This window comes from Hemibagrus wyckioides, linkage group LG04 (genome assembly GCF_019097595.1).
Source record: "Hemibagrus wyckioides isolate EC202008001 linkage group LG04, SWU_Hwy_1.0, whole genome shotgun sequence".
Taxonomy (NCBI): domain Eukaryota; kingdom Metazoa; phylum Chordata; class Actinopteri; order Siluriformes; family Bagridae; genus Hemibagrus; species Hemibagrus wyckioides.
In genome coordinates, this window is record NC_080713.1 from 4,189,093 (window position 1) to 4,213,698 (window position 24,606).

The following is a 24,606-nucleotide window of genomic DNA, read 5'->3' on the forward strand; positions in this document are numbered from 1 at the left end:
TGTTAATGGAAGTACCGTGTCATATTTTTTTGTGCCTGCCTTTGCACATTTCAGAGAGCAGTTTTGTGATTCCGTATCGACTGATGTGTGAGTGGAAATACCATTCATGTGCCAGCGCATGTGTGAAAACATGCAACGATCCTGATGCCACACGCTGCCAGTTCTTACCTCTGTAAGATTCATACACTTAAAAAATTTATTCATCAGCTTCTGGTCTTGTAACAAAAGCACCACCAGGGGCAGTGAGATTTATCTGAATAATGAGAGCAACAATGTTGTGAGGAATTGATATACCATAAATCTAACTGTAAAGATGTTTGGAGATGATCAGAGTTCTGGTTGACTCTAAGGTTTCTATAACATCACACATGAATGCACATCTGTATTTGATGATATGCAGGTGATTCTTACTGTCCCTAGTGTCAGTGGTGAAATAAATGTTTTTTTGCTGTTTGTTTATATGCAAGAGTAACATGCCTTTACTTAAAATTCTTAAAACTCAATGTAAAAGTATTAGTGGTATTGCACTCATGGCACTGAAACCCTGTGTGTGTGCAGTGTGGAAGGCTGTTTCCCCCGCTGTCCCAAAACCATGGTGCTTGATGAAGTCACAAGGAGGTGTGTGTACCAAGAAGACTGTGAGTACCAGCAGCACCTGCTTCTTCAACATTTATTTCCTCATGAGTTTTGCTCGATTTATACATTTCTGTATTGTGATTCTGCTTATGATTACAATGATTTCTCTGCAGGCATAATACTTTCGCCAACTCCTACTCCTTACATGTTTGTGACTCGGTCTAACAGAACCACCAAGGCTCCTACCACGATGGTTCCAACAACTGTGACCACAACCACGACCACTACAACTACTACGACCGCTCCCACAACGACCACTCCTCCCACCACTGCAGGCACCACTAGCACAACCGCAGCTCCTGTTTCATCCCCCACCACAACTACTTTAATTACAACAACTCCTGAAATACTTACATCCTCTCCACCAATCACAGAAAGCCCTTTTGTTACCTCGACTCCGCCTACCACTAAGCCAACCACACCTGCTACGACGACCTCTGTTACCACGTCACTGCCACCCACCACTACAGAGATACTGACCACAACTGAGGAATCAACCACTGTCATCACTACTACAACGCCTTCCACCACTCAGACCATAACAACCCCTCTTATCACCACAGAGGCGGTCCCAGTTTCCACGGCAGCTGAGGAGGAATTTATTTTGACATCGACAACGGAAACAACCACAGCGCCTACACCTACTACCCCATCCTCATCTCCTACAACACTAAGTGCAACAACCACCCAGCCTGCATTCGTGGTTCCTACTGGACCCTGCACAGTGAGCTTAGTGTTAAATATATATATATATATATTTTATAAGCATGTTAGCATTATATAAACAAAATACCCTACAGAGAATAGTCGTTTCTTGCTAATGTGGTGTTTAATTTTTTAGCCTGAACAATCTTTCATTTTGCTCAAAAATCATGCAAGTGCATTTGTGTTTCAAATGAATTTGCTAGCAAACATTCTGTCACTCGGCAATTTATCATCTCATTAAGGTTTCTTATTTCAAACCATTATGTATTATGGAATGTTGAGGAAGTGTGGTATGAATGTGTTTTTCTGTGGGTGTTCTTTCCTGTTTAGCCTCCATTCTCCGTGAGAGTTGATGAGTGCAGTGAGTATATCTGCTTTAATGCGCAGCTGATGCTACACAACTCCTCCCAGCACTGCAGGTTCAACATCACTCAACCACAGTGTAACCTGTTGGGCATGCCCATTCAGATCAACACAGACCCCTGCTGTCCACTGTGGCGCTGTCCCTGTAAGACATGCACCTTTTACTTCTCTGTTCAGTTCTTAATAAATTAGAGGATCAAATTCAGTATATGGCTAATACATAATATATATATGTATGTGTAAGTCGAACATTAATAGATACACCTTTACCATGGAAGTCTATCATATATACTGGTGATGGACTTAAATTGCCTGTAGCAGTAACCATCTGCTGTTAAGCAGAAATAGAAAGGGACCACTGTGCACATCACTAACACTGCTGCACCTGATGCATTTGTATCACACACCCAACAATGTTACTGTCACTGCAGTATTGAAAATCACTGACTGCCTAAAAAGAATATGCTCTGTGGTGGCGACATGGTGGTCCCTTTCTGCTAATGGTTAGAGATTGCCTGATACTATGCATAGCAACAGATTAGCTACAGTCAGTTCTTAGACTTAGGAATGGTCTGCAGGGCGAGAGAGATACTGTGAATGAAGGACATAAGGAACCCTTGATCAAAGTCCTAAAAAAGTCTTCAGCAACTTTGGCTAAATAATAATTCCTAATACAGTAATTAGAATTACTAATTAGTAAATACTGTGAAGTCTAGATTTACTATTGGGTGTGAAAGTTTAAGGGATTGACTTTACGGATGTACTGCAACGCTCCATTTGTGAGAATGGCATAAGGTCAACACACTCACTGTTTCACTGACCTAGCTAGCATGGTTTACTGGATTCTGGGCCCCAGAGCTAATGCTACTCCACATAGGCTTATTTTGCTACCCTGTTTTTAGGCCTAGGGTAAAAACAGATCAGTAGAAGCTCATCCTGCCCATTAATCTGACAGATAGATGAAATAAGAACAGGAGCAGTACATTAACACTGCCAGAAAATACATGGAGCAGGCATAACATTATGACCACCGGCCTAATTTTGTGTTGGTCCCCCTTTTGCTGCCAAAACAGCTCTGACTGGTCAACCCATGGACTCTACTAGATCCTTAAAGGTGTGCTGTGGTATCTGGCACCAAGATGTTAGCAGCAGATCCTTTAAGACTCTAGCAGCAGAACACTTTAAGATCATTAGTCTTATTCATTTCACCTGTTACTGATCAGAATGTTATGCCTGATTGGTGTACATACTAGTGTACATATGTATAACAGTCAGTTTTACTAAATGTTAATATTAACTAAATTATCTCATTTTAGATATACAAACAAGGCTAGATACCTTTACTGATACTGATACTGATGTGTGTTTACTGTCAGGCCGTTGCTCTATAATCTCAGACCTCCGTGTGATCACATTTGACGGGAACAATGTTGCTCTGTATGATAACGGCTCCTATATACTGGTCCACCTGCCCCGAGAGAACATTGTTGGACATGTTGAGAAATGCCCCACCAGTGAGGTGAACAACAAACACAAACTTTCCAATAGCCTATATCAGTATACGTAAAAATATGAATACTGTTTTTTTCTGATGTATTAAATTATTCATTTTGTGTTTCAGAGTGTGAACTACATTAGACGACCTGTAAGTTTACTTGTTGTTATTAAAAAATATTGTCAGTCTGGCAATAAATACAACGTTTATGTCTTTAATTTGTGTCCGTTCTTATCTCTCTCTCTCTCTCTCTCTCTCATAGACTCCTACTGGTGGAACCTCTGGCCTGTGTTTTAAGAAGTTGAACATAACCACTCATGCTTACAGAATCATCATCAGTCGCCTTGACCGCAAAGTACACTGCTATTTATGATACATTAGTTTGCAAGACATACACTACATTGCCAAAAGTTTGGGACGTCTGCCTTTACACGCACATGAATGTAATATGGAGTTGTCCCGCCCTTTGTAGCTATAACAGTTTCAACTCTTCTGGGAAGGCTTTCCACAAGGTTTAGGAGTGTGTTTATGGGAATTTTTGACCATTGCTCTAGAAACACATTTGTGAGGTCAGGTACTGATGTTGGATGAGAAGGTCTGGCTCACAGTCTCCGCTCTAATTCATCCCAAAGGTGTTCCATCAGGCTGAGGTCAGGACTCCATCAAGTTCCTCCACACCAAACTCACTCATCCATGTCTTTATGGACCTTGCTTTGTGTACTGGTGTGCAGTCATGTTGGAACAGGAAGGGAAAATTGTCCAAAATATCTTGGTATGAAGCTGAAGCATTAAGAGTTCCTTTCACTGGAACTAAGGGGCCGAGCCCAACCCCTGAAAAACAACACCTGAATTCAATGATTTGGAGGGGTGTCCCAAAACTTTTGGCAATATAAGTGTATACTCATACCCAAAACTCTCAGAACCTGTGTATTTTATTATATTGAAATTGTTTTTCTCTCACTGAGTATATACCACATTTAAACAACTAATCTTTTGTACCTTGTCACTGCCACATTTTTGTTTTGTGTTGTATTTATAAACATTAAGTTGTAATGCTTCTTTTGTTGGATGTAGGTATCCGTGAATCAGATCACAGCTCGACTGCCGTTCACCAGATTGAACCTGCATATCGATGACACAGGGACCATGTATAGCATTCACACCCCCAGTGGAATCAGTATCCAGTGGTACCACAGCACCGGTATCATGGTCCTACAGTATGGTGCCCCTGATAACACCTCCACCAGAGGCCTCTGTGGTTAGTGTGTGTGTCTGTGTGTGTGTGTGTGTGTGTGTGTTATACTACTGTATCGATATACAGTAGACAGGATCAATGGATACTTGAAATCTTGAAAGCGCGAGACTAACGTGTGCTTTATCTTTCAGGCTGCTGTGACGGTAACCCAGCAGATGACTTACGTTTACCTAACGGGACTGTGATGCGAAACGTAGAGGACATCCCCGTGTTTCTTCACAGCTGGATGGTGGACACATCCGAGGAGACGGACTACTTCCGGAGAGTGGGAGACAACTGCACCACAGGAAACTGTACCAAATGTTTTCAAATGCTCAACCAGAGCCCCTTCTCCAAGTGCCACCACAAGGTCCTGCTCAGATATATAAAAATTTATAAAACTTATGAAAATTCTATTGTTGTAGTTAGCAAATTGAAAATACTGTTTGAAAATATAACTGATGATAACAACTATGACGGATGATCTCCTCATCATGGCACCTGTTAGTGGGTGGGATATATTAGGTAGCAAGTGAACATTTTGTCCTCAAAGTTGATGTGTTAGAAGCAGGAAAAATGGACAAGTGTAAGGATTTGAGCGAGTTTGATGAAGGACCAAATTGTGATGGCTAGACCACTGGATCAGAGCATCTCCAAAACTGCAGCTCTTGCGGGGTGTTCCCAGTCTGCAGTGGTCAGTATCTATCAAAAGTGGTCCAAGAAAGGAACAATGGTTAACTGGCGACAGGGTCACGGGCGGTCAAGGCTCACTGATGTACGTGGGGAGCGAAGGCTGGCCCGTGTGATCCAACAGACAAGCTACTGTTGCTCAGATTGCTGAAGAAGTTAATTCTGGTTCTGATAGAAAGGTGTCAGAATACACAGTGCATGACGGGTCAGGGCTGTTTTGGCAGCAATAGGGGGACCAACACAATATTAGGCAGGTGGTCATAATGTTATGCCTGGTCAGTATAACCCAGTTATTTTTTTTAAAGTAGCTTGGCCTGTATGTAATAACAATTGTGAGGAATAAAATTTTAAAAAATGTAAAGCTATATATAACAATAGAGGCTTTAATTAAAGTAATTACTTAATTTCATTAAGTAATTAAGGAAATTAAACACAGGGTTTTGGTTTCCTCCCTCTGTCTGAAACATGCCAGTAGGTGGACTGATTGTATGCTAAATTGTCCATAAGTGTGTATGACTGTGTGTGAATGCGTGTGTGGATGGTGCCCTGTGATACTCTGGCAGCGTGTATTAAGAAATTGAAATTATAGTTAGGCATTCACCTGGAGTGAACATTTTAAAAATCATGTTTTTGATTTCACAAAAGTACTTTAAGGATTTAAAGCACAATGATATATAGTGTCTTGATTACTATCAGTAAATGTTGAAGTGTGAATGATATTTTTCTGTAGGTTTCACCGGAGCAATTCTGTGACAAAATCTGGGCAGGTGACCTGCACTACAAGGAGCACGAGTGTGACTTTCTTGCTGCTTACGTGGCCATCTGTTACACTCACCAAATCTGCTTCAGCTGGAGGAAAAGCAACTTCTGCCGTGAGTGTTCACATGTATCAACATATACACTATGTACATGTACTCTAGACTGTGTTCACATTCTTGTACATTTTGCATTAATTATTGTTTGTATGTTTACACGTGGCAGCTCTGAAGTGTCCTCTCGGTAAAGAGTATAAGCCGTGTGTGAACACATGTAAGACGATGACGTGTCAGAATCGAGATTATTATGAGGAAAGCACCTGTTCTTCTATCCGAGAGGAGTGCGTGTGTAAGAGTGGTACCATCCTGCACCGAGCTGACTCTGCATTCTGTGTCACTGAGGACCAGTGTGGTGAGAAATCAAATGAAAATGTCAATACATTATAATGAGGTGGAATTTAGTGACATCAGATTTAATCACTGAATTATCCTAAAGACTTGCTATTAGATTTTTACTTTTTAAACATTTTATTTTTATTGATTTTGCTCAACTGTGGCATTTACAGTATCCATATCCCAGCTTCATCAAGGAGTCAGTGGTAGTCTGGTATTTTAGGTATTCTTTGAGAAACTTGCCAGAACTCTAACTGAGCTATTGCTTAATAGTGAGAGATACACCGATCAGGCATAATATTATGACCACTGCCAGGTGAAGTGAAAAAGACTGATAATCTCCTCATCATGGCACCTGTTAGTGGGTGGGATATATTAGGCAGCAAGTCAACATTTTTGTCCTCAATGTTGATGTGTTAGAAGCAGGAAAAATGGACAAGCGTAAGGATTTGAGAGAGTTTGATGAAGGGCCAAATTTTGATGGCAAGATGACTGGACCAGATCATTTCCAAAACTGCAGCTCTTATGGGGTGTTCCCGGTCTGCAGTGGTCAGTATCTATCAAAAGTGGTCCAAGGATGGAACAGTGGTGAACCGGTGACAGGGTCATGGGCGGCCAAGGGTCACTGATGCACGTGGGGAGCGAAGGCTGACCCGTGTGATCCGATCCAACAGACGAGCTACTCTTGTTCAAATTGCTGAAGAAGTTAATGCAGGTTCTGATAGAAAGGTGTCAGAATACACAGTGCAGGACGGGTCAGGGCTGTTTTGGCAGCAAAAGAAGGACCAACTCGATATTAGGCAGGTAGTCATAATGGTTTGCCTGGTCTGTGTATATTGTGTTTATGTCATAAGTTATAAACATATATGTGTCTTCAACATGTGCATGCCAGTGTGTACGGATAACGACGGTTCCCCGCGGGCCCCAGGGGAGGTGTGGAATGGTTCTCTTCGAGGTTGTTGTCTGTTCACCTGCCTGGAAAACGGCAGTGTCGTCCCGGTGGAGCCCGAGTGTTCTCCTGAGCCTGCTCCTCTGTGTGAACGTGAGGGAGAATACTATATTGATGTTCTGGAGGAGGGCGCTTGCTGCCCAAAAAAGATTTGCGGTACACACACCCACTCACACACACCAATACAATCAAAATATGTGCCATCTTTTGACCATGCATGTCTATGGGCTGATATATGTGTGTGTGTGTGTGTGTGTGTGTGTGTGTATATATATAGAGTGTAACATAACCATGTGCCAGAATGACATTCCTTCCTGTGAGTTGGGGAACAAGTTGGTGATTGGCTATAGCACCATCTCCTGCTGTCCTGAATATCGATGTGGTCAGATACATTTGATGCATCTTTAATGCACTTTTAAAGTACAGTGGGTTGCCTGTTTAAGTAGAAATAATAAATCCGAGGTCAATATTTTATTACAGAATGTGACCCCCTGTCCTGTCCCAGTGTCCCGATGCCTGATTGCAAAGAGGACCAGTTCTTGGTAGAGGTCAGAGGACAGCATTCCTGTTGCTATAACTATCTATGTGGTAAGAAGATGGATAAACTTTTGCCTCTTATCATTAGCAATAAAGAGATGGCTTCCATGGCTAGACTGACAAATTGTGTTTCTCTATATAACTTTTCAAAGAGTAAAGTGGCTAAGCAGATATAGAGAATTTAAAAAGAATGTTATGAGTAAATTGAGGAAAAAGTTTACAAGTCAATCAGGATGAATGGAAATGAGATGGAAAATAGGAAGAGTACAGTTTTAGGATATAAAATAAATAAAGAATTATTACATGCTACAAACAAGTCAGTACATGCTACTATTGCAACTATTCAATTAGCAGGGCTTTTGTCTAGATAATTATTGATGCCATATATCTGTTAACTTTCAACACATTAGTTCCAAGTTGATATTATTATTTATGGGGTACATGTTTTTAATTTATTAACATTTTGGTTAAACCTGTTCAATTCAAGTGACCAGTCAAACAGGTGCATAAGTGTAGGAACTTAACAAATGCAACTTTTCTAATGGTGGAACAAATTAAAGAAAATAAAACACAGATCCCAGTTTAAAAACTGCCATTTTAGAGGATTGAATAAAATGGTTCCTGCTTTGCATTAAAAAAAAAACCCCAGTGAAATCCCACTTTAGAAACTGTAATATTTAGCACATTGCTGTCAAAACTGTTTCCTGAGTGACCTCAGGCTGCTTTGTCACTTCATGTTGTGGTCATGTATGGAAATAATTATCCCATGTTACTACACTATATTGCCAAAAGTTTTGGGACACCCCTCCAAATCATTGAATTCAGGTGTTGTTTTCCAGGGGTTGGGCTCGGCCCCTTAGTTCCAGTGAAACCCCATAGAACACCTTTGGGATGAATTAGAGCGGAGACTGCGAGCCAGGCCTTCTCATCCAACATCAGTGCCTGACCTCACAAATGAGCTTCTAGAGGAATGGTCATAAACACACTCCTAAACCTTGTGGAAAGCCTTCCCAGAAGAGTTGAAGCTGTTATAGCTGTAAAGGGCGGGACAACTCCATATTACATTCATGTGCATGTAAAGGCAGACATCCCAAAACTTTTGCCAACATAGTGTATATGCAATGCAAAAACGGCACTATCGCTCAACTGAAAGAAATTTGTAAAAAATTAACTTTGTTCTATGTATGTGGATATCCATCTTGTCAGAGTTATGTGGACTGGATTGGAATTGCTTAGGCTCTCTGAGCCTGCAGGCTATCAAAATGTTATTAATGCTTTAATATGGCTGATATAATCTCTAATATGAATTGGGTTTTTAAAGTGCAATATGTCTTTTACTGTGTGTGTACTATAGTATGTGAATCCTGTATGGAACCCATCCCTATATGTCTGCCTGGAGAGATTTTGGTTGTGGATATGAACACTACTCATCTTTGCTGCCCACATTATCACTGTGGTAACTCAACACACGCAAACACACACAATCAAATGGTGCTAACTAATGATGCAAATAAACAATATTTTAAACTAAATATTATAGTTAAATATTTATCGCTTTATTTGCAGTGTGTGATATGACCCTGTGTCCTGAGCCCAGAATAAGCTGTGCCACTGGTACCGTACTTGTTAAGAGGCCTGTACCTGGCAGCTGCTGTCCAGACGTCACCTGTGGTAATATTCCCAGGCACACAGATCCGCCATATATATTCAAACACATACATTGACCTGATTTGTTCACTATGATGTTGTCTCTCCCTGACAGAGTGTCAGTGTGACAGTATCACATGGCCTCAGTGCACTGTGGTGAGTTCCTGTGTCTCTTTGTGCTATATTTTGTAGGATTTCACAACATGGGTGGTCACACCATACAGGAAGCACAAACCCTACACAAATTTTAATTGCTGTAAATTTATTAAATTCTAAGCAACATGGTTTATTTTTGGTTAAGCAGTGTTTCTTAGTTCTCATTTATGAAAATTTGTAACATATAAATCTACACCGATCAGCCATAACATTATGAGCAGTGACAGGTGAAGTGAATAACACTGGATAAGCGTAAGGATGTGAGCAAGTTTGACAAGGGCCAAATTGTGATGGCTAGATGAGCATCTCCAAAACTGTTCCCGGTCTGCAGTGGTCAGTGTCTATCAAAAGTGGTCTAAGGAAGGAACAGTGGTGAACCATTGACAGGGTCATGGGTGACCAGAGCTAATTAATGCACATGGGGAGCAAAGGCTGACCCGTGTGATCCGATCCAACAGACGAGCTACTGTTGCTCAAATTGCTGAAGAAGTTAATGCTGGTTCTGATAGAAAGGGGTCAGAATACACAGGTCAGGGCTGTTTTGGCAGCAAAAAGGGGGACCAACACAATATTAGTCAGGTGGTCATAATCTTATTCCTGGTCAGTGTATATACATTTTATATACTATATATATAAAATGTATAAAACTTTGTTGTGTTCTCAACTTGGAATTGTTGGATACCCCCCCAAAAACCAAACAAAGAAACACAACAGTAACTAACTACATAGGTGGAATTAACTGAGCAGGAATTTGGGGGAAAATATTTCATGAATTCATGCCTTCTGACAATTTGAGAACTCACACACAATATGACAAAAACAAGTTTAGTTTAAAACATAAACTGGACCCAAATGAATTCCTTGAACTTTTCCAAAGATCACTTTATTGTTTTATTGACTTTATTGTTTTGTGCTTGTAAGGGAGAAATTCAAGTGGAGGAGCCAGATGACAGCAGTGACTGTGGCTGCACTCAGTACTTGTGCAGTAAGAAATGCACAGATACACACACACACACACACACACACACACTACATACTAATCACTATGGTTTTATGATCTCTGTGAAAAGCAATCATTTTACTTGAAATGTGTCTCTCACCCCTGTGGGTATACACCTGTTTGTGTGTGTGTGTGTGTGTGTGCAGAGAAGGCAGATGTATGTTTATTTCAGGGAGTGACTGTGCTGAGTCCAGGCCAGTCCATGGTGCAGTATGTTGAGGGAGAGCTGTGTTATACAGTGCAGTGCCTCACACACAGAGACCCAGACACAGGTTTCTATGCCATGGATGTGTCCACCTCAAACTGCTCTGACAAGTGTGAGCCTGTGAGTCCTACACACATTATATACAATATTATATATTGGTCAACATCTTCAGCCATAGTCATAGTTATAAGGCATTATATAATATTAAAGTTTGAATGTTTTAATAGGTTTTTAGCTTTGGACAGATTAGGAAGCATTTTTAATTTAAGATGTATTTGCTCACACACACACACACACACACACACACATGCACACACAACAGTGCTTTGTCGTAATAAAGTGTTTTCTAATGCTTCTCTTGAGCTTGATTACAAATAGACATGTATGTATTTTAATTGTATACATATTGCATGTATTACCTGTATAAATTTGAGTGCTGTGTATGGCTTGGGTCATCTGTATCTTGTTATTTGCTTCTAAAGCACCAGGTATATGTCCCGTCCTCTGACCCCCACGTGTGTTGTGGCTCGTGTAAAAATGTCTCATGCTCATTTACCAGTGAAAACGGAACTACAGAAGTATTTACGGTATACTTTTTCAAATATAATACACACATACAGTATAAGTGTTTTTCAAATCAGCTTTTAATAGATTGTTTGATTGCAATCTTCAGTTCTCACTTATTACATAATAATGACTATAATAATGTTCTTAAAATATGAACCACATATCTATTTTTACTCGTTTACTGAAAATGAAATGTCTTGGTCCATTATTCCTCACCTATGAATTTTATTTATTATATTCCTTAATATGTAAGGAATATAATATGACTATGCTGTCTGATGCTTTATCAGACAACATAGTACAAGGATAATGTTTATGCATTTTAAGGATTTTACACCGATCAGGCATAACATTATGAGCACTGAGAGGTGAAGTGAATAAGACTGATGATCTCCTCATCATGGCACCTGTTAGTGGGTGGGATATATTAGGCAGCAAGTCAACATTTTGTCCTTAAAGTTGATGTGTTAGAAGCAGGAAAAATGGACAAGCGTAAGGATTTGAGCTTTGAGATTGACGAAGGGCCAAATTGTGATGGCTAGACCACTGGATCAGAGCATCTCCAAAACTGCAGCTCTTGTGGGGTGTTCCCGGTCTGCAGTGGTCAGTATCTATCAAAAGTGATCCAAGGAAGGAACAGTGGTGAACCGGCGACAGGGTCATGGACAGCCAAGGCTCTTTGATGGACGTGGGGAGTGAAGGCTGGCCCGTGTGATCCGATCCAACAGACACGCTACTGTTGATCAAATTGCTAAAGAAGTTAATGCTGGTTCTGATAGAAAGGGGTCAAAATACACAGTGCAGGACAGGTCAGGGCTGTTTTGGCAGCAAAATGGTGACCAACACAATATTAGGCAGGTGGTCATAATGTTATGTCTGATTGGTGTATTTTAATGCATGAAGTCATATCATGGTTTTGGCCCATGTATCATATAGGACAGTTATGTAATTTATATTAAAACCTTAGTTGAAGCTCAGTTATATGTATGTGTGTGTGTGTGATTTTTCTGTAATTATAGGCAGGTAGCTCTTGGGTGTCTAACTGCACACGTTTTGACTGCATTGAGACCGCGGTAGGAGCGGTGATTCTCGCCTCTGGAGTCGTCTGCCCTCCTTTCAATGACACAGAGTGTATTCAGGTCTGCAGAGATCAATCAAGGGGTTTTTAGTCATTTTAAAGGCAGATGTTTTTATAAACCCATGTTTATAATTCTCATAATCTCTTTTCAGAATGGGGGTGTGGTGCAGACCTACGTTGATGGCTGCTGCAAGACATGTAAGTACTCGGGTAGCTGGGTGGCTTCTTGTGGTTTATGGTGGTTGCTGAATGCTGATTGGATGATGGAGGTGGCCGTGGGGGATTCGGGTTTTGGCTGCTGGTGTCGAATTGGTGGTTGAATTGAGTCCTGCTGTCCTGGAGGAAATGATGCTCACTCTCAGTCTTCTTTGTGTCTGTCTTTTTATTTCCATTCCTCACTTCATCTTCAGATATTTTTTCCTTTTCCATTATTTCAGAAACTTTTTTTTTTCCAAGATAAGCAGTTTTGGGAGGAAGAAAATATAAAGCATTCTGTAGCTCTATTAACAACACCAGGGCTAAGGTTTAGTTTGTAAGATACTTTTTCTTAATTCCTGGATGATATTTTGTGTTTTCTGGGTTCTGTGCAAGGTTACTAAGGAATTTAATTATGGCTGTTAAATAGGGCTGCAGGATAAAAATGTGCATTTGTGATTATTTTGCCCAGTATTAAAACTGCAATTATTGATCATATATATTGTAAATAAACAAAATATTTTAAGAATATCATATTTTTTATATATATTTGGACAAACTACATTCCTTGTATAGCCCAGTAAAGCAAGCTCATAACGTCTTTGGTAGGATGGGCACTTGATCAACTGACTTTGTATATAAATGTAAATTTAAATACTAATATTGTGTTGTGGATTTAGGTTTTATAATTTATTATATTTAACTATTAATGTCAAAGTGTGTCTCTTTTATTTCTGCCCCCTAGTTAGTTCCCAATAGTGGAATATGAACTGGCTGAGGGAGCCATTTTGGGCCCAGTTTCCGTAGCTAAACAACAATTTCATAAATAATAAATTTAATTGATTGAGAAACTGTCAAAATTAAACAATCGAAATTAAAATACAATTAATTATACAGCTTAAAACCTTAAAAAAACAGCTGAAGATAGGAAATCAGAGTTCTCTTATTCATACTTAAATACTGAGTCATATAACATATAAAACTAGCATGGCTAGTGGTTTGCATGAATCTGCCTTTAATTATCTGTTCATAAAACTCCACCAGGACCTTTTGATTAGACTGGAATTTGCATGCATGGGAAACTAAGAGATGGCTTTGAGGAGACGCTCTGGCATGTGCCCTCTCTGTTAGTGTTCACATGATGTTTTGGGGCCATTTATAAATTGTTGTATTTTTAAATATTATATGCTTAAGTTACTGTACCTGTAAATATGTTGAGAGTTTCTGTGTCTGCATGCATGCGAGTATACTGTATAAGGGCATGCGGTTTAGTCATTGCGGGTTTTTCCTGTGGGGTGGCTGCTATGCTTCGAGTACTCTGAGGTGAGGAATGAGTTGCGGAATTTCTGTCCAGCTCTATGCAGTGCATGCTGGGAGGGCAGCGTTTGTGACCTATGGTCAATGTGTGAAATTGTAAATATGACCCTGTGTGTTTCTCAGGTGCTGGACTTGGTTTGTTACCTTTTTCCATTAGTCCAGTAACTCCCACTGCTAGTACTAACTGTGACACAGGTACTTTCCAACCCTCTTCCTCTCTTATTATACCGTGTGTGTGTTTGTGTGTGTGTGTGTGCTGACCCAAACAATATCAGTTCCATATAATGCTCATTTACTCTTACTCATAAGCAATGCTCTGTCACCATGTAACATAAGCCTAGATTAACCATGATAATGCAAAGACAACACAAAAAAGACAATGATCTTGATGTATTTCATGATTAATAAAGCCAAAGCATACTGCAAACTGTGCTTTAAGAAATGCAAATGAAGTACAACTTCCTACAGTGTTGTTGAAGCAGGATTTTTAATAGAGAACTTGAGGATGGTGGAGCTGAGCAGAGCGGTGTTGAGTAGTGTCAGTGAGCATGGTCATTAAAAGTGAGGACAAGGTGCTGACAAGGCGCTAAACTATCGCATGTGAGACCACACTTACTGCTTCTGCTCTGCTTGGAAATATAGGCTGCCCTCATGCTCTTTATTAAAGATTAGCATCATAACATCTTAGACATAGTGGTCAGCATGAGAAGGTCAGTGCGGGTTCATCCTGGAAGAGTCCACGCCCTCATCATGATAGAGAGTATTGATGAACACTTTTTGCTCATCAAGTTCCCTCATGTCATTTCTCCTATCGTGATGTTCTCAATGGTGTGTTCATTGTTGTTGAAGTGTCTCACCAGTGGAAAGTAGAAAGCCTTCATAATGATGGTTTGAAGGTACTTGACAAATTAATCAGCCTTTTGGTTCCACAGTATTTCAAATGTATGCGTGATGAATAACTAACATGGATACTTTGAGGATATTGTGGTGGCTGTGTTAATAAATATGTACGCAGAACATCTTTGAATGGTTGTACAGAGAGGTACCAAAGTCATTAATTGCTCAATAATTCACTACCAATACACTATAATGCCAGAGGTTTTGTGCCCAAAGCAAGGTCCATAAAGACATGGATGAGTGAGTTTGGTGTGGAGGAACTTGACTGGCCTGCACAGAGTCCTGACCTCAACCCCACAGAACACCTTTGGGATGAATTAGAGTGGAGACTACGACCTAGGCCTTCTTGTCCATCATCAGTGCCTGACCTCACAAATGCACTTCTAGAGAGGAATGGTCAAAAATTCCCATAAACACACTCCTAAACCTTGTGGAAAGCCTTCCATTACAATGTAGATTTTCAAATTAATATGTAAAAATTATAAAAGTTTTTAGAGAGTTTTAACAGCAACCAAAGCATGAACTGATGATATCAATACACTATGGCATGTAGAAAGGTCTGCACCCTGCATACCACACACTCCACCACACACTCCAACACCTTTCCCTCCTGCTTGGCACAAATGTAAAGTGCAGATCAGTGATCTGGGGCATGTTGAAATGTTCTGATTACCCCTGCAAATTCATCTCTCTCGCACAACAGGCCTGAGACTTTCTTCAAACTTTCAATGAAATGCCCATAATGTTGTTGGAGAAAATAGCCTCCAACTTCTATAACATATCTTTTAAAGCTAGCAAACACTACAGCTAACAGCTACATGTGACATGGCATCACAATGGAGACAGACTAATCGATCAGTCAAATAGAGTCTCTGAGGTTTCTGTACCATGGTGAATAAGATGAGATGAGAGTGTGCACACAATAATGGCATGAACATATATAAAAAGAGTGTGTTATTAGCATTACAAGTCCAGAAAAAGCATAACGATCCTCAGTTCATTAATCAGTTGGTAAGTATTCCTGAATGTTTTCTTTTCATGTTAGCTACCTAATATTAGTTAGAGTGTTTAGACCTCTGCAACATAAAGCAGAGTGCTGAACATTTTTAAGAGATGTTTTCTTCAAAAAACATCAGTAGTATATCTGGGTATGGTTAGTAGTTCTTTTTTCCCATATTTTCTTCCCAATTTGGTGATCTGCCAATTCCCATCTACCAGCCAACTCTCTTCATATCACATGCTTCCTCCAAGACAGGTGAAGCCAATCAAGCACATCTTTCTGATTTGCTGCTCATGCTGCTGTACAGGGAGGGGTAACACACACTAGAAGATGCATACATGAGCTCACAAACAACCTAGAATCGCTGTGATTGACATGAGAGACATGCGAGTATATCACGCATCCCACCAAGAGAGCATGGACAATTTTGCGCTCTTGCACGACTGTAGTATTTTGCATGGCTGTAACATCATATTTATTTGCTCTAGACTATTATGCCTAGCACTATAAAAGGCCTCATGGTTATTTTTCAAAATGCTTCATTTTGTCATTTCTATCATGAATTTATCATGTAAATTCCACCATTATTGTCAGTCTATTTAAGCCACTAATGAGATGCAAGTGTCAATCATTATGACATGCCCAGTGTTTCAGGCTGTATTTATCTAGAACTAAATCGTTCTTAATTATATAATTTTCCTGAATTTAATTTCGTCCTGCTTACTAACTGACTGATAAGATTGTAAATGCTAGGTTTTTCAAAACAGACTAGGTCTGTAAATTGTGTGCTTCCATTACACTTCCATTTCTCTGTGTGCTCAGGTAAAGAGGATGGTAAAACATGCAAAAGGGTTGCCATCAGGACCACAATCAGGAAAGATGACTGCAGAAGTAATGCACCAGTAAGTGAAATTTGTTTCATTCCAACACCGGCTAATCATGTACTTAACCATCCAGTCCTCATTTCTCTCTCTCTTTCTCTGCCATTCAGGTAACAGTATACTCCTGTGATGGGAAGTGTCCTTCAGCCACCATATTTAACTTCAACATAAACAGCCATGCACGTTTTTGCAAGTGCTGTCGTGAAAATGGCCTACAGAGCCGCGTCATCCAGCTGTACTGCACTCGCAACGCTACTTCTGTGGAATACAGCTACCAGGAGCCGATGGACTGTTCATGCCAGTGGAACTAATAACTGATAACAGTTTGTAGATGTGCAGAACCTTGGCATTTTCAACTCTATTTACCCTCTCAGTGGACATGCTCAGTTAATACCACACAGATCAGTACAAACACAAATACTAACTCCATATTTATATATATATATATATATATATATATATATATATATATATATATATATATATATATATATATATATATATATATTAAATTCTGAATTAACAATCTGGGAATATTACATAATTTAATCACATAGTCAGTAGATATATGTATGACTAATAATCAGTCAGCTTATATATTTCAATATATAAGGAATAATAAAAGAAAGAATGTATGTGTAATATCATTATATCATGCAGTTTTGTTTCTCAAAAAGATTTTGAAGCAAAATTGATTCTTGCACCTTGCATGTAATTAAGTAATCTTCTTAGTATGTTTAGATGCCTTTTCAGATTTTTGTAACTTTTTTAACCTCTTTTTTATTTAAGAAATAACTGTGCTTTTTGAACAATATGCCATTCGACATTTTTTTTTTTTTAAACACACACACTTAAACCCCCTACAGGGATAAATAAATAAGCCAGATTTGTGAACCTCTGCGTTCAATTAAACTGATAATGTGCCATTTCTCTTGTGATCTGAGAGTTGAATACCTGTCTGTTACAGGTGTAGAGGAGAACTCTTTCACAAAAAACTGGTCCAAGTACTAGCACACAGACAGATATCTAAAGGAGATGACTAGGAGATGAGGCAGGCAAGGATCAAACCCAGAGAACAACTGTACTCAAGAATAAAGTACAAGGTGCTAAAAAAAACCATTCACTATATAGCCAAAAGTATGTGCACACCACTGTATAGAGTGTTTTAGAAGCAGAAGCCTGTATTTCTGTCACATATACTTTACAGCACAGGGAAATTCTTTGGAGGTTGGGGTCAGAGCTCAGGGTCAGACATGATGGAAAAGCAAAAAGGCTTAGCAGTGGCAGCTTGAACCCTGACATTCTGTTCAACAAACCTTAGCCACTTGCACCACCACTTCCCCCATAATTTATATGCCGTAACATTACATTTTCCTTTAACTGGAATTAAAAGGCTGTTGCTGTTCTTGCCTTTTTCTCAAGATCCACATTATCATAGATTTCTTTACTTGTGGAATCTTTACTTACAAAAGATCTTATATAAAGGTCAGGTATAATCTGAGGCATAGACAAAATTGTCAAAAACATCAAACTAACAGGCATTTGTTCTTCGCTAACAATTGACAGTATTTGGTGTTACCATATAAAATTACTTGCATTGTAGGATGAAATTACATCACAAATGTGGCTCTGGGCCTCAGCCTGAGTACTACATCATCAGACTGTAGATATTCTGTAGATCCCTGTGAATGAACTGCTATTATAGAAACAATATTGTATTAGAAACATGCCATTTGTATTACAGCTGGAATTACTTGCAAAACAGCTGATGTAGAAAATGAATGAACCCCTACTGAGCGATCAGTTTAGAGAATTCCACAGTACAACTTCATGTCAGAAATGATTGGTGAAATTCCTTTATAGAGAAAGAGAACAGAAATCTTTGTTAATAAAAACGATAGCGAAGAAATGTTTTCTGAAACACTTGCCTGCAAGTTGTTTTGCAGTGTAACTTACGGGGTATAAAAATTCTTGTACAACCCAGCTGATGAGTAAACAATTTCTATACAGATTTCTGCAAATCCACATCCTGTGCATGCGTGTGTGTGTGTGTGTGTGTGGACACTACTCCACATTCTCCTGAAACATGCTTGCTTTTCATATCCTCATCAGCGGCGTGTCGACGGATCATCCCACGCCAGGGCCGAACTCTGTCCTGCTGAGCCGTGTTTTTCTTTTATAGCAATGTAATTAAAAGTGCTGGCAGGGTTCGACTCCTCATCGTGCAAAGCTGCTGAGTCAGGACTTAAGACGAGAGTGGTCATGGTCAACAGATTTCTTTCTACTATGCCATTAGATTCACAAGAGATTTACAAGTCTGTGTTGTGAAATGGGAGTATTTTTAAGCTTCCACGAGAAACAGATCTCTGTTGTGTACTCATGTTAATGAAGATTATTAAAATAACTGTAAATCATGCCACTAATACAGACTCAAGAATGTGATGTTTAAATTGATGACCTCCTCGTTTAGCTGACTGATTATAGATTATAGAGTCTAGGTTTGTTAACACAGTCAGATTCAGTCCCAAGTCTGATTTGTAGGCAATTGTGTGATCTTAGGAAATCATTAGTGCTCATAATGAGGCATTATGTTATTAATGATTAGTATAAAACTTCAGGAGATTGACAAATCTTTTTTTTGAGGGTTACTAAGTGGGTAACGCTGCTGCTTCACAGCTCCTGGGTCTTCAGGTCGATCCTGAGGATGGGTTGCATGCTCTTCATGTGTCTGAAAATCTTCCAATATCGCAAAAACATGCTGATAGGCTAAGCTAAATCGACCTCTCAGTGTGAAGATCTGTGTGAAAGGTATTAGTCTCACACTGCATGTTCTGGGGATAGCCTCTGGATGTGGTTAGTGAAGATGAATGAAGATGAATATATGAATAAATAAAACACACCAGGAGTGGTGTGTCGTGCAAAAAAAAAAAAATAGCAGTAGATCATTTCTCAGCCTGGTTTTCCTTAAAATTTGGTTAAAGATTCTGCTATGCTATATTAAATATAAAGAAATGATGACTGAACATTCCTCACTTCAGAGTGTGGCGCCAGTCTCCTGAAGAGGGGGCGGGGCTAGTAGTCATGACAACGATTTACTGACATCATTCGAACACCACACTACAGGCTACATACTATTAAATACTAACACGTGTAAAATTATAATAATGGCCCCGCCCCTTTTTTTTAGTTCGGGTGTGTGCGGTTGAACAGACAAAAAGAAGAAGCGGTCACGAGGAAGCACGAGCCAGTTAAAAAGCAAATTGTTTTATTATTTGAATTAATTTTTTGTGCGTTTCTTGCAGGAAGTACAGGCTTGGAAGTGAAAATATTTTCTTTTCCTCATTATGAAGTGATTGTAAAATATTCAGGTGTGTATACAGACCTAGAGAGCGCGAGACCTGATTCATTAAACAACTAATAAAAAAGTTTGCTTCAGATAGCAATGTGAAAGTTTTGCTCAAAGGCTCCAGATTTTTCTCACGGATTTCTTAGACACTGGATATAACTAATGGGTAAAACAGTTCCTCTGAGACTGCTGGGGTTTCTGATACAGGTAATAAATCTCATCTTATCTCCTTTCATTAAACACTGCATGCACCATAATTAAGACAAAGTTCATCCGACACTGAAATGGGAAATAATGCGTGCTTTTCATTTACTTCTTGTTTTTTTTCTTTTAAATGTACATCAAATAAATGCAACTCGAGTGAACATGCATGGAAAATAAATCCCACTCTTCAGTACAGATGCATGCAATGTGCAAACGTGTGTTAGAATATAATCTTGTAGCCATGATTACTTTACATCTAACCTAAATCAGTTGTGTCGATTTAAACAGTCTGCATTGTAAAGTTAAAATGTGTAAAACGTGAATTTGCAAATCTGAAAAACATTTAAGGATTTCAGGGATTGCTCAAACATAAAGGATTTTTAATCATATTTATTATTTCAGGGTAAAATACACTGTATTGCCAGAAGTTTTGGGACACCCCTTCAAATCATTGAATTCAGGTGTTTTTCAGGGCTTGGGCTCGGCCCCTTAGTTCCAGTGAAAGGAACTCTTAATGCTTCAAGACATTTTTGGACAATTTCATGCTCATAACTTTGTGGGAACAGTTTGGGGATGACCCCTTCCTGTTCCAACATGACTGCACACCAGTGGTGTCCATAAAGTTCCATAAAGACATTCAATTCAATTTTATTTGTATAGCACTTTTAACAATGGACATTGTGTCAAAGCAGCTTTACAGAACATACGAAACATCCTAGTCCTAGATGTTAGACAAAATCATCTCTAGTAAGCAAGCCTGAGGCGACTGTGGTGAGGAAAAACTCCCTTAGATGGTATGTGGAAGAAACCTTGAGAGGAACCAGACTCAAAAGGGAACCTCATCCTCATTTGACATGGATGAGCGAGTTTGGTGTGGAGGAACTTGACTGGCCTGCACAGAGTCCTGACCTCAACCCCATAGAACACCTTTGGGATAAATTAGAGCGGAGACTGAGAGCCAGGCCTTCTCGTCCAACATCAGTGTGTGACCTCACAAATGCGCTTCTGGAAGAATGGTCAAAAATTCCCATAAACACACTCCTAAACCTTGTGGACAGCCTTCCCAGAAGAGTTGAAGCTGTTATAGCTGCAAAGGGCGGACCGACGTCATATTGAACCCTATGGATTAGGAATGGGATGTCACTTAAGTTCATATGCGAGTCAAGGCAGGTGAGCGAATACTTTTGGCAATATAGTGTATATATATAGGAATAATTAAGGAATAATCAAACATTCCCATAAACACACTCCTAAACCTTGTGGAAAGCCTTCCCAGAAGTTGACAGGTCAACTTCATTTTATATTCATGTGCATGTAAAGGCAGACGTCCCAAAACTTTTGGCAATATAGTGTATGCAGGTATTATTTCATTGATATGTTGCTGCCTCTATTAAGGTGTACATTTTCTAGACTTGTAATAATCCTATAATGTTGCAATGTAATGGACTTCGCCAGGTTCTTCCACATACAAGAGGGAAACTTTAAGGTTTTCCAGCTTTAATGCTCTTCAGTGTGTAAACTTTGCAAATAACAATAAACCTCCAAAACAGAAAATATTCAAAATAAACCCAGGGTGTCTTTTCCTTATTTCCTTCATTCAGGTTGTGAGTTTTCCTGGTTTATGTGGTCCAGCGTCTGTCCGTGTACAGGTGGAGTTTTGTAGCTTTCCACTCAGCCTTGAGCCTTATTCCTACACACTTTTACTGGAAAACAAGGTATAACAGCAGCACATGATAATCATGATCAATTTATTGCTTAATTTTATGACACTATTATCATGTATATATCAGTGTGTAATTATATACACACAAGACTGTTTATTGACTTTAATATGAAGTTGAATTTCCTCATTTAATACTGTAAACAAAAAAAAAAGAATTAAAATGCATGTGCAAATGAATAATGTGGTAGAAAGCAAGCTTGTTATTATACATCCTGGTCATTAAACACATTTTTAGCCAAAGTGACAGCACTGAATATGACTGTTACACAGATGGGTCAAAGCCTTTTATTGCATAGTCCTTTTATATACGTATAAACTCACTGAGAATGTATCTGATATTTCTATGATTAGTATATTGTATATATGATTAGTATATATGATTAGCATATTGTAGAATGTGCAATATTTATAATATAGAAACTCACAGGTTTATATTATTGTTGTTCTGTTATCATTTCTAATTCTCAAGAATGCAGAAACGCCACATGATCTAAGACTAAAATGGTAATAATGAAAGATAAAGATTACAATAATAAACAATGGACAATGTATAAATATCGATACAGTGAAGATATTAATGATATTAGTTATTATAGTTGCCAGGATAAGCGATCAGGCATAACATTATGAGCAGTGAGAGGTGAATAAGTCTGATGATCTCCTCATCATGGCACCTGTTAGTGGGTGGGATATATTAGGCAGCAAGTGAACATTTTGTCCTCAAAGTTGATGTTAGAAGCAGGAAAAATGGACAAGAGTAAGGATTTGAGCGAGTTTGACAAGGGCCAAATTGTGATGGTTAGACCACTGGATCAGAGCATCTCCAAAACTGCAGCTCTTGTGGGGTGTTCCCGGTCTGCAGTGGTCAGTATTTATCAAAAGTGGTCCAAGTAAGGAACAGTGGTGACAGGGTCATGGGCGGCCAAGGGTCACTGATGCATATGGGGAGCGAAGGCTGACCCGTGTGGTCTTTAAGTCGCAACTTAAAGGACATAATGGATCTGCTGCTAACATTTTGGTGCCAGATACCAAAGCACACCTTCAGGGATCTAGTAGAGTCCATGCCTTGACAGGTTAGGGCTTTTTTGGCAGCAAAAGGTGGACCAACACAATATTAGGCAGGTGGTCATAATGTTATGCCTGATCAGTGTATATTAAATGGATAGTAAAAGTATGATGTGTTCTAAGCTGTATTATAAGAGGAATAAATCACTGGGATCTTAGTACATAGTTTGTTCCCTTTCATGTACCACATTTTCTGGAATGACAAAAATTCTTCCTTGATCCTTCAGATCATGTGGTTATAGTAACTCTGCTTGGAGTTGATCAACACCACAGCACCATTGTTCACCTAAAGTGTTTTATTTTCTTAATTAGAGCGTCTTTTGTCGTCTCTGTCAGGTGCTGAGCAGCAGTGTGGTGTGTCAAAGAGTGTGTGAGTGTATCATGGATGTACGTGTACCACAGTCCTCACCTAAACTGAATCTGACTTTACAGTCGTATGAACAGGATCAGATCCTAGAGGCCAGATTCTTCCAGCTAGGTGAGATCAGCTCTCCACAGTCTGATAAAAATTTCCTCCAGCATGTGCCTGATTTATTTAACACTCTAAATCATCCTCTGCAGTTCCTCTTCAGAACTCCTTTCTGAAGGTTGAGGTCTCTTCCACTAGTGCTCTGCTGAACTGGACTGACTGGACCAGTGAAGAGACACAGCACGTGTGTGTAGATGGTCAGTGTTGGACGCTTTCCTCTTCTCAGCCATCACGCTTGGTATCAGGACTACAACCTGGAACACGCTACACAGTTACCGTAGAGCAGAAAACGTTTGTTCCACATGTCAATATCACGCTCACGCAGAAGCTGCAGCTGGCCATCGAGACAGGTACACACACACACACACACACACAAACACACACACAGCAACACACACCACACACATACACACACACACACACACACACAATGTGATACCATAATAAATCTTAAATAAATCTCGGAATAGATCACAACTTACAGTCAGCTCCAAAAGTATTGACACCTTTATAGAAAAAATTGCGTAGTATAAAATAATATGATTCGAAGTTTCCATTCAAACAACTGGGAAAACTAGGTTCATCAAATAAAAAGGATTGACATTCAAATATTTATTCTCACAAACATATGTTGCAAAACAGAGCATTTATTTTCAAAACATATTTGTTGCAAAATATTCCAGTTAATTTTTTCCCAATTTCTTTTTTTAAAGGGTGCCATTAATTCCAAAGTAATCTAGGAAAAGCAATCTTTCTGATAGAAGTTGATATATAAGCTGATATACTGGACACATTGAGTCATATTGAGATGGACGGCTATCAAACTGTGTATTAGTCGTATCTCTAACTCTGTGTTCCTGCAGCACGGTGTCCTCTGGGCTGGATAGCATCAGGATGGAACTGTTTCCAGGTCAGACAGGATGTTCGGACATGGCCTGAAGCACAGCGGATGTGTGAGAGCGTTGGTCCAGGAGTCCATCTGGCTAGTGTGAAGACAGACAATGACTTTCTGTCTGTCTCTGAAAAACTCCAATCCCACAACCACCTGCTGCTGCTGTGGACATCTCTGAATGACCGAGGGGTATCTCTATATGTCTCC

General features: G+C 39.4%; 2 protein-coding genes across 5 annotated transcripts in view; both read left to right on the plus strand.

The window, feature by feature from the left end:
- Positions 1-17,123, plus strand: part of otogl (otogelin-like) — a 42,115-nt gene extending 24,992 nt beyond the window's left edge. The window contains exons 32-55 of the mRNA XM_058387877.1: positions 55-172; positions 559-638; positions 750-1,360; positions 1,672-1,849; positions 3,081-3,223; positions 3,326-3,349; positions 3,462-3,554; positions 4,274-4,457; positions 4,586-4,803; positions 5,854-5,995; positions 6,105-6,290; positions 7,164-7,376; positions 7,498-7,602; positions 7,701-7,808; positions 9,112-9,213; positions 9,324-9,428; positions 9,520-9,560; positions 10,482-10,545; positions 10,707-10,885; positions 11,248-11,352; positions 12,352-12,471; positions 12,563-12,608; positions 16,642-16,721; positions 16,811-17,123. Of these exons, the coding sequence (XP_058243860.1) occupies positions 55-172; positions 559-638; positions 750-1,360; positions 1,672-1,849; positions 3,081-3,223; positions 3,326-3,349; positions 3,462-3,554; positions 4,274-4,457; positions 4,586-4,803; positions 5,854-5,995; positions 6,105-6,290; positions 7,164-7,376; positions 7,498-7,602; positions 7,701-7,808; positions 9,112-9,213; positions 9,324-9,428; positions 9,520-9,560; positions 10,482-10,545; positions 10,707-10,885; positions 11,248-11,352; positions 12,352-12,471; positions 12,563-12,608; positions 16,642-16,721; positions 16,811-17,011 (3,446 nt within the window). The 3' untranslated portion in view covers positions 17,012-17,123. The remainder of the gene's footprint in view (positions 1-54; positions 173-558; positions 639-749; positions 1,361-1,671; positions 1,850-3,080; positions 3,224-3,325; positions 3,350-3,461; positions 3,555-4,273; positions 4,458-4,585; positions 4,804-5,853; positions 5,996-6,104; positions 6,291-7,163; positions 7,377-7,497; positions 7,603-7,700; positions 7,809-9,111; positions 9,214-9,323; positions 9,429-9,519; positions 9,561-10,481; positions 10,546-10,706; positions 10,886-11,247; positions 11,353-12,351; positions 12,472-12,562; positions 12,609-16,641; positions 16,722-16,810) is intronic.
- Positions 17,124-19,907: 2,784 nt separating this feature from the next.
- ptprq (protein tyrosine phosphatase receptor type Q) overlaps positions 19,908-24,606 on the plus strand; it is a 56,942-nt gene continuing 52,243 nt past the window's right edge. For all 4 annotated transcript variants that reach the window (XR_009204501.1, XR_009204502.1, XM_058388440.1 and 1 more), the window contains exons 1-5: positions 19,908-20,253; positions 21,852-21,965; positions 23,375-23,516; positions 23,600-23,857; positions 24,371-24,588. Coding sequence is in view for 2 of the 4 variants with exons in the window: in XM_058388440.1 (XP_058244423.1) it covers positions 20,209-20,253; positions 21,852-21,965; positions 23,375-23,516; positions 23,600-23,857; positions 24,371-24,588 (777 nt within the window). In the remaining 2 variants the exon portion in view is untranslated. The remainder of the gene's footprint in view (positions 20,254-21,851; positions 21,966-23,374; positions 23,517-23,599; positions 23,858-24,370; positions 24,589-24,606) is intronic.